This window comes from Zootoca vivipara, chromosome 6, assembly GCF_963506605.1.
Source record: "Zootoca vivipara chromosome 6, rZooViv1.1, whole genome shotgun sequence".
Classification (NCBI taxonomy): domain Eukaryota; kingdom Metazoa; phylum Chordata; class Lepidosauria; order Squamata; family Lacertidae; genus Zootoca; species Zootoca vivipara.
The window spans coordinates 16,716,515-16,725,736 of NC_083281.1; the positions used below are offsets into that span (position 1 = coordinate 16,716,515).

General features: G+C 48.1%; 1 protein-coding gene across 1 annotated transcript in view; it reads right to left on the minus strand.

Annotated features, from left to right (window-relative positions):
* Nucleotides 1-7,073, minus strand: part of LOC118087883 (cytochrome P450 2F5) — a 16,555-nt gene extending 9,482 nt beyond the window's left edge. Inside the window, exons 1-5 of the mRNA XM_035120946.2 lie at nt 6,761-7,073; nt 5,154-5,316; nt 4,540-4,689; nt 4,290-4,450; nt 1,921-2,097 (exon numbers count right to left, since the gene is read on the minus strand). Coding sequence (XP_034976837.2) covers nt 1,921-2,097; nt 4,290-4,450; nt 4,540-4,689; nt 5,154-5,316; nt 6,761-6,940 — 831 coding nt within the window. The 5' untranslated portion in view covers nt 6,941-7,073. The remainder of the gene's footprint in view (nt 1-1,920; nt 2,098-4,289; nt 4,451-4,539; nt 4,690-5,153; nt 5,317-6,760) is intronic.
* Between the last annotated feature and the right edge of the window lie 2,149 nt (nt 7,074-9,222).

The following is a 9,222-nucleotide window of genomic DNA, read 5'->3' on the forward strand; positions in this document are numbered from 1 at the left end:
TGCATGATTGGCTACTTCAGGGCTGCACCTGTAGGCAAATCAGGTTGCGGATTCACTTCTGCCAGCAGCCTGATTGGCTGCTCCTGCGGGCCAATCAGGTTGCTGATTCACTTCCACCTGGAGCTGGGTTGGGTGGGTCCTGCGGACCAATCAGACTGCTGCATTCTGGATCCTATTGTTCTAGGATTCAGTTCAGTACATAACACATGGGGTGTTTTGTGACCTCGCCATTCAAGTTGTGACCTCGCCCCGCTAGACTTGCACGTATTTCCTGCAAAATACAATCGCCCAGGCTTTGGACCCTGCAGGTGCTCCCTCCTCCATGGTAGGAAACTCTTATTAAACTCAATCTGCTAGATGAGAAGTTGGCAGCTGGCATAATCCGGACGTCTTGCTTTGTTGCCGGCCATTCCTCTCCCTCTTGGGATGCCTCGGGGAGGAAGGTTGGATGAACTGCAATGGAGCAAGTCTCACTGTTTCCAAGAGGGAGGAAGTCACAGACCACAAGTTCGAGTTGCCCAATTAAAGCTGTTTTAGCCAATTTAGGTTGAACGATTAAGGCTGATTTAGCAAGAAACAAAAAAACAAACACACACACACACCCCAAAACATTCCAAACTTTCAAAAGTTGTAAAAATATTTTAAAGAATCATTTCTGTTTACTTGAAAGGAGGCACCTCTAATTTGTTTGTGATCTATAATACCTGATAAATGAGCTTGAAAGATATGTGAGGTGTCTAACGAAAACAGGTGCCAGCAGTGTACAACTTTCGACACCTTCTGAAAGTGTATTTATTCACACTCCCCAGGGCCTTTGCTGGTCAGGGGCACCAAGGCCATGGATACGGTAATTGTTTGGTCATAGTTGAATAAGCTGGATTTTAATCTTTTGCTTGTATTGTATTGTATTGTATTGTGTTGTGTTGTGTTGCGTTGTGTTGTATTGTCAATCTTGTATTGCCTTGAAGTTTTAATGGAAGGCAGTATCTAAACATTTTAAATAAACACATTATGCAAGAACATGGTGTTGCGAAGGAAGATATTCATTTCAGTTTTCCTAAGGCTTTCTGAGCTACACACATTCCTCTGAAGTGATTGTTTGCAGAGGTTGCGGCACACAAGTAAACTATGGAACTCCCTCCCACAGGAGGCAATGATGGCCACCAACTTGCGTGGCATTAAAAGAGGATTGGATAAATTAATGGAGGAAGAGAAGGCTGTCAGTGGCTCCTAGCCAGGATGGCTCTGCTCTACTTCCGCAGTCGGAAGCAGCAAAGCTTCAGAATCCCAGTTGCTGGAAACCCCAGGAGGGGAGAGGGCTCTTGTGCTCAGATCCTGTTTGTGGGCTCCCCTATCGGGCGTCTGCTAAAGAAGGCTGGGCTAGAGGGGCCATTGGCCTGATCCATCAGTCTCTTCTTATGTTCTTGTTTGTTGGCTTTTAATCTTTGCAGCCGCAATATGCTTTCCACTGATGAGTAAGGATTTATTGTTTGCATCTGTTGAATATTACATTGATCCAACTTGTTGTTCATCCTTCCCAAGAAAGGAATTTCAGGGCTGGTGGGGCACCTGAGCTTTGCAAACGTGAAATTGTGGTACACACCCCTCTTTGGACATGTCCCAAATCCAGGGCTTACACGGAACGGGGCTCAGGTTACCTGTCTTGGCCTCCACCAAAAGACGGGGAGATTATCTCCAAGGTGAGCAAACAGGCAGCAAGGCAAGGCCTCCATTGTCCATGGCAGAACACACCCTTGCCCTTTATGAAGCTACCAGGAAGCTGCCCTGATGCCCCCAGCCAGGAATGCCCCCTCTGCCCTTTCCCTGCTAGCCCCAGGTGAGAAGAAGCACGTAGCCAAGGGACGGGGGCAACACCTGGGACTTAGCCCCTCCTCCACCCCCAAAAGCCCAAGGGCTCACCTCTTGCATTTTGATCAGGAAGCTATCGATGAAGTCGCGAGGGCAGTTAGGGTCAAAGGTCGCCTGGTGCGTCTTGACAATCTCCAGAATGAAGAGGCGCAACTTCTCAAAATTGGCGAAAAGTTGGTTGTGAGGTCCAGGCAGGTAGCGCAAGATGTGGGGGAAAGTGTTGTACAACTAGGGAGGGAGGGGAAGGAGAAAGATGGAAGGCTTGTGGGAGAGGGCAACTATTTCAGGGAGAAGTTAAATAAAAAAATTCCTTCAGTAGCACCTTAAAGACCAACTAAGTTTTTATTTTGGTATGAGCTTTCGTGTGCATGCACACTTCTTCAGATGTATTTCAGGGAGAGTCTCCCTTCCACAATCCAACTTAAAAACAAAATCCCCATGCATTTCAAAATGGAAAAGCAGAGGTGTTTTTGAGAAATAAATGAATGAATAGAGAAACACCATTCCATCAGACTTGCTTCCACTTTGCTGAGAAAATACACAAGGGAGGACTTTACCAGGCTCCAGGGGAAGGAAGGAAGGAAGTCCTGGGTTTGTGGTGGAAGCTGCAAAGGAATCCTGTCTACACCCCCTTAGGACAGGACATGAGCTGCATCCATGTGTTTTCAGTCAGCCTTCACCCACCTGGTATTTTGGCAGAAGTAGCAGCTCCAAACGTCTTGAGGGCATCAGGTGGGTGCAGCCTGACTTAAGTCTACCTGCTGCTTTTATAATGGTCATGGAGCATGAGGAAAGGAATGGAAGTGGCTCTTTCTCTAACTCCACATGAAACAAGCTCTTTGAAATGGTGCCTTCTCACCCAAGCCACCCTTTGAAAGGAAAGGGGGGCTTGGGTGAGAAGGCATGGGGGGCACACAGCAGGGGGGCACACAGCAGTTTTATGCTGAAAGTCCCCCAAGCATCAGTGATGGTCCCCAACCCAGATGGCTTTAAAAGAAGATCAGACACATTCATGGAAAAAGAGAGCTGTTGATGGCAGGTAGCCAGGGTAACTAGGCTCCACCTAGAATCATAGAATCATAGAATCGTAGAGTTGGAAGAGACCACAAGGGCCATCCAGTCCAACCCCAACCCCCTGCCAAGCAGGAAACACCATCAAAGCATTCTTGACATATGCCTGTCAAGCCTCTGCTTAAAGACCTCCAAAGAAGGAGACTCCACCACACTCCTTGGTAGCAAACTCCACTGCCAAACAGCTCTTCCTGTCAGGAAGTTCTTCCTAATGTTTAGGTGGAATCTTCTTTCTTGTAGTTTGAATCCATTGCTCCATGTCCGCTTCTCTGGAGCAGCAGAAAACAACCTTTCTCCCTCCTCTATATGACACCTCCTCTATATGACACCTCCACAGCTGGAGGCAGCAGTATTTCTGAATCTCAGTTGCAGGAAACCACGAGAGGCGAGAGCTGCTCTTGTGTTCATGCTCTGCTTGTGGGTTTCTTTTGGGGGCATCTGGCTGGTGCCCGAGAGAATAGGTTGCTAGACTAGATCCTCTGGCTCTGCACTTTTGCTTTGCTCCAAGGGACAAGGACGTTGTCCCTCTGCCTCCATTCCTCTTCCGGAAGCACTAGTGGGGCTTCTCCATCTGCAAACCCTGAAGGACACCCCCTCCCTGTGTCCCTTCATAGAAAGGGGGCTATCAAGGGCTACAACATCAACTTTGTTGGACTGGTCATGTGCAGATGCCTGATTATCGTCTTCCAAAGCAACTACTCTAGTCTGAACTTAAAAATGGGAAGCGTAATGCTGGTGGACAACAAAAGAGGTTCAAAGACACCCTCAAGGCAAATCTTAAAAAATGTAGTATAAACACTGACAACTGGGAAACACTGGCCTGCGAGCGCTACAATTGGAGAACAGTCTTTACCAAAGGTGTCATGGTCCTTGAAGACACTCAAACTCAGGCCGCAAGGGAGAAATGTGCTAAGATGAAGACATGCTTGGCAAATCCACACCATGATCAACTCCCACCCAGAAATCAATGTCCCCACTGGAAGAACGTGTGGATCCAGAATTGGCCTCCACAGTCACTTACTGACTCACTGTTAAAACCGTGTTTATGGAAGACAATCCTACTTGGCTACGAGGGATCGCTGAAGAAAGAGAGAAGAAAGATCAAGGGTTCCAACTTCCTTGCCATAATGGCTATGTTCACCCTCCTCTGTCTGCCACTGAATGCAACTTCCTGGATATTGCAAGTGGGGAGAGTGAAGCTCTTGCACTCAGATCCTGCTTGTGGGCTTCTTCCCCTCGGTGCACTCAGCTGGCCACTGTGGGGACGCCGGGCTAGAGGGGGCCCCTTTGGCCTGATCCAGCTGCCAGGCTCACCTGGCTTTCTGCCTTCCCAAGGGACCGGGACTCACCTGGGCACAAGGCGAGCTGAAGATGCGAAAGTTGTCATTCATCAGTCCGACCAAAGTGAGGAATTTCTTGTCCTCGTAGTCAAACCGGTCCCCGAAAACAATGGAGCAGATGACATTGGAGACAGCGTGGCCGAGGGTGAGGGTGAGGTCAGAGGGCTCTCCTGCAAAAGGGACAGGTGGAAAGGCCAGAACGTCACAGATTTGTGTAGCCCCACCCAACCCCACCTGCCCCAAGGAACGGCAAACACACCTTTGGTCTTTGCCAGCTCTTGCACCAGGTACTGGGCCTCCTCCTGGATCCGTTCCTCAATGCTGCGCTTCCCCATCCCAAAATTGCGCAGCGTTTGTATTGCAAAACGGCGCAAGACCTTCCATTTCTCCCCTTGAGACATGGAAATCCCTATTGGGGAGCAGAGGAGACATTGGCTAGAGACATCGCTCAAACAGATAGCAATGGCTGGAGCCCTTAAGAGTGTGGGCAGTACTGGGGCAGCAGAAGCAGATCCATTAGTATTATTTTCTGGAGCAGCAGAAAACAAACTTGCTCCATCTTGCATGGGACAGCCTTTTGATGTCAGGAGGTTGTCCTGTTCCTGTCACCTGTCAATCTCCTCTTCTCCAGGTTAAGCATGCCCAACTCCCTCTCTCTGATCATGGCGCCTATACTTTTGCCCAAACTGAGAAACATTAGAGGCTTTCTCTAAGAGAGGAGCTCAGACCGTCCTTCGAATCTCATCGCCCTTTCCTGCCCCTTCTCCATCCCTGCGATAACCCTCGCACCTCTCATTTTAGGAATTAACACACACCCCTCCCCACTCAGACACACCCAGCCCACCTGCAAGCGGGGGAAGCAGACAGGCTCACCATCCCCTTGGGTGAAGTTGAAAATCACTGGCAAGTCTCCGCGGTCACTGAACTCCTCGGCTTGGTCCACCAGGGCCTCCTTCACCGCTTGGTACCCGCAGAGCACCACAAAGGGCTGAGAGCCCAGGTAGATGGTGTAGACAGATCCGTAGCGCTGGCTGAGCTGGAGGCAGAGGGAAAAAAGGGGGAAGGGAACCACGGGGTGCAGACAGGACGTCCGAATGTAAGAAGAGCCTGCTGGATCAGGCCCAAGGGGCCCTGGCTGGTCCAGCATTCAGTTCCCACAGGGGCTGGACAGTTGCCTGTTGTGGGAAGCCAGCAAGCAGGATTTGAACACAGGAGCCCTCTCCCCTCCTGGAATTCCCGGCAGGAGCTGCGGAGACAGGGCAGAGCCATCCTGGCTAGAAGTAGCCATCAATAGCCCTCTCCTCCTCCATGAATTTGTTTTATCTTTTAAAGCCACCTAGGCTGGAGCCACCCCTGCCTCCTGTGGGAGGGAGTTCCACAGTTTAACTATGTGCTGCCATTTCTTTTCTCTGTCCAGAGTTTAGCTTCATTGGATGCCCACGAGTTCTAGTGTTATGTAGATTGATTTATTTGGTTTTCAGATTAAAATTTCACAGTCACATATCTGACATACGACGTAGAAACAAGATTCCAGAGAATCTCCTCGACTTTCCCCCTCTCCCCTTTGTGGGTCCTATAGTTAATCATTTCCTCCTGCATCCTATATGATAATCCAAATCTTTTACCTGTCCACTGTGTCCAAAAGTCACCATTAAACTCCAAGTGTTACTCCAACCCTACTAACAATTTTAACTGTTTACAATGGTTTTTAAGATAAATTTTCCCCATTCCTTTTTAAATTTTTGGTCTTCCTGGTTTCTGATTCTTCCGGTGATTTTAGCAATTTCGGCATAGCCCATCAACTTGATCTGCCATTCTCCTCTGGCAGGGACTTCATCTTCTTTCCATCTACTGTTAGGAGACGTAGAGAACAAGCCTTCCTCTTTCCACTTCCATAAACTTCTCTCCTGTCACTTCTTACTCGCTTCCCATCCACCCACTTGATCTGTTTGGCAGCCTTTCTCTGAACCTTTTCCATCTCTACAATATCCTTTTCCGAGGTCAGGCTGCCAGAACCGTACACAGGGCTCCGAATGCCATCGCACCATAGATTTGCACGATGGCATTGTGCTACCGGCAGTTTCGTACGTAGGACCAAAGAATTGTAGAGTTGGAAGGGACCCCCCAAGTGCCATCTAGTCCAACCTCCTGCAATTCTCATTCTCAATCCCTTTCCGAATGATCCCTTGCAACGAAAGACCCGGTGTGAACTTTTCAAGAAGTCTTCTTTGTGCCCCTGCAAGAAAGCCAGTCGGCACAGATCACCCAGTGACTCATTTCAGAGTAATCTTTTCAGCATCGTTTCACAGCACCAGACTCATAGAACCACAGAATCGTTGAAAGGGACCCCAAGGGTCATTTTATTTCAACCACCTTGCAATTTGGCCTCAACTTGATCACAAACAAGTTTCTTCCTAAAGGATTGCAGCAGCATTTAGCTAACCCCACCCCACCCCCCCACCCCAAGAGGCTGCCCTTACCTCCAACATTGACTTCACCGTATTCTTCATGTCCAGGAGGAGCAAATTGCCCACGATGGGCAGCGGCCGAGGTCCTGGGGGAAGGTGCCCCCTCTTGCCCTGCCTGCTCCCTTTGAAGAACATCAGCAGACAGGCAATGCAGATAGCCAGAAGGGCTGCCGTGGCTGCGCTGAACTCCATGCCAGCCTCCTTGCCCAACTCAAAAGTAGACTCCTGCTCAGGCTTGGGCTCAGGTGCCAACCTGCCTCATTCCTGGGGTTTCATGTGCCTTGGGTGAATGCTTGCTGATGGGGTGTGCCCACAAAACCTGATCCATGGAGGAGGCGGGCACGGCCGGCAAAAGAAGGAAGGGCTGTGCCAACCGAGTGGCAATTACGTAATGTCACACCAAGAGGGTCCAAAGCTTGAGCTGTTTGCCAGCGAACCAAGTGGCTGCAGGCTAAGTTCACAGCTGAGAGTCACAATTATTCTTAGCGTTTTACTTTTGGAACAGACATGCAATCAAACCAAAACCCACCAGATCGTGTCTGGTTAATTCAATCAGTTTATGAGAGTTCGTAGTATTTGGAATGGCATAAAATTTCTAATTGGTAAATTTGTCTGTAATCCATCTAAGAAGACAGTTTACACTTTCTGCTCTTCCTTCTCTTGCCTTGCTCTTCTTTTCCACATTTTTTACAAATTAATATAGGGACGTGAGTGGCGCTGTGGTCTAAACCACAGAGCCTAGGGCTTGCTGATCAGAAGGTCACTCCTGGGTGCCAGATCCTCCCTAAAATTCCTGGGTCTAGTAGGAGTCGCAGTTCAAACAATGATTGCAGAATTAAAATGGGCTGCCAGATGCTGGGTTTAGCAAAGTGTTAAAATACAGGCCAAACCAGTTTCCCGTTCATGTAATTGCCTGGGCGCTAATATGGAGAACAAGAGGTAAGGGGATTTAACAAAGGAAACACTCTGTGCCTGATGACAGAGGTGTGAGCCTCTCCTTCAGTGGAGAGACGGTTGGTGGAGCCAAAGCAGAGCTGGGCCTTTGGATTGCAGTGGTGAGGATGTGACCTGGGAAAGAGGTTGCAGTCTGTTAAATGCGGCAAGCTGAGCAAAGGGACAGAGAGCCATAACTGATTTTTCTTTTCTTTTTCTTTTTAAAACTTTATTGCAAAATAATTTACATATAGCAACAAAGACAATACCTCAATGACAACTAAACATTAACTAACAACACATCGTCTAACATCACACACACTTTTGACTTTCAATTCACCTCATTGTGCTTTCTACATATTCTTAACCTGATCTGACACCATTTCCTATTATATGTGTTACATGTCCAGAAAATTTTTCTACATTTATAGTTTTCCTTCATATTCAAGATTCAATCTAGACCTGTCAGGAGAATTGTATTTTCACAATATTGTTTTAGATCTTCTTTAAATGTTATCCATTCTCTACACACTTTCTGGTTTGAGTTTCCTCTATTATTCTCCCAGTCATTTTAGAAAGTTCCAAATATTCTATCATCTTCACCTGCCGGTCAAGCTTTGTAGGAATTGAATCACATTTCCAGTTTTTTGCTACTAAAATTCTAGCCGCCGTAGTTGCATACTTAAAGATGGTTCTAAAGTTTTTTGAGATTTCAGCCCCTGAAGCCAAGGATGGGAATGAGGATTCACGCCTGACAAGCTGTTCCTCAGGTAGCTGAAAAATCTGCCTGGTTTTTGCAAACATGGCAGGGAGAGAAATTCAGGTGCAGACTCCTCCTCTGAAACTCTCGCCAGAAGCAGCCTTGGTTCCTTAGGGCTCGTGCACACTTCCGCTGGCCCTGCTACTTTCCCCTGGGGAAACCCAAGGTTTAGCACTAAATTGGAACAAATAGCGTTTTCCATGGATAGTCGTTTGCTCCATTTTAGGGCTACAGAGCAGGTTTTCCAGGGGGAAGCCTAGAAAGTGTGTGAGAAGCGGGAAATCGCTCAGACCCATGTTTTCTATGCACGAGACAAACGGAAGTGTGGGTGAACCTTTGCTGGCACAAACTGCAGGGAAACCCCTGCAAGAGCTCAAAGGAAGGTTGGGTGGGGGTTTTTTTAAGCAGAGGTTGGGTGGATGCTTAAGATTCCTGCATTGCAGGGGGTTGGGCTAGATGACCATCGGGGTCCCTTCTAAGATTCCATGATTCCATGAAGAGAATCCACAGAAATTCTCTTTGAAGGAAATCTGTAGGATCTCCTCTTGCGACTTTTGCAGCCAGGTTTCCTCGTGCCCTTAGGTCTTCTGCATGCAGAAAATCTTCCCCCTAAAGGAGGAGGCAAAATTAGAAGGAAGGAAACTCTCTCACACACACACCCCAAAAAAACCTCCAGGGAGTAAATACGGTAGCCTCTAACCTGCAGTGCTTTCTTTCTGAGGGTACTCAAGGGTACTCGAGTCCAGGACCTCCCCCCCAAAAAAAGTTTAAAGTGTGGCAC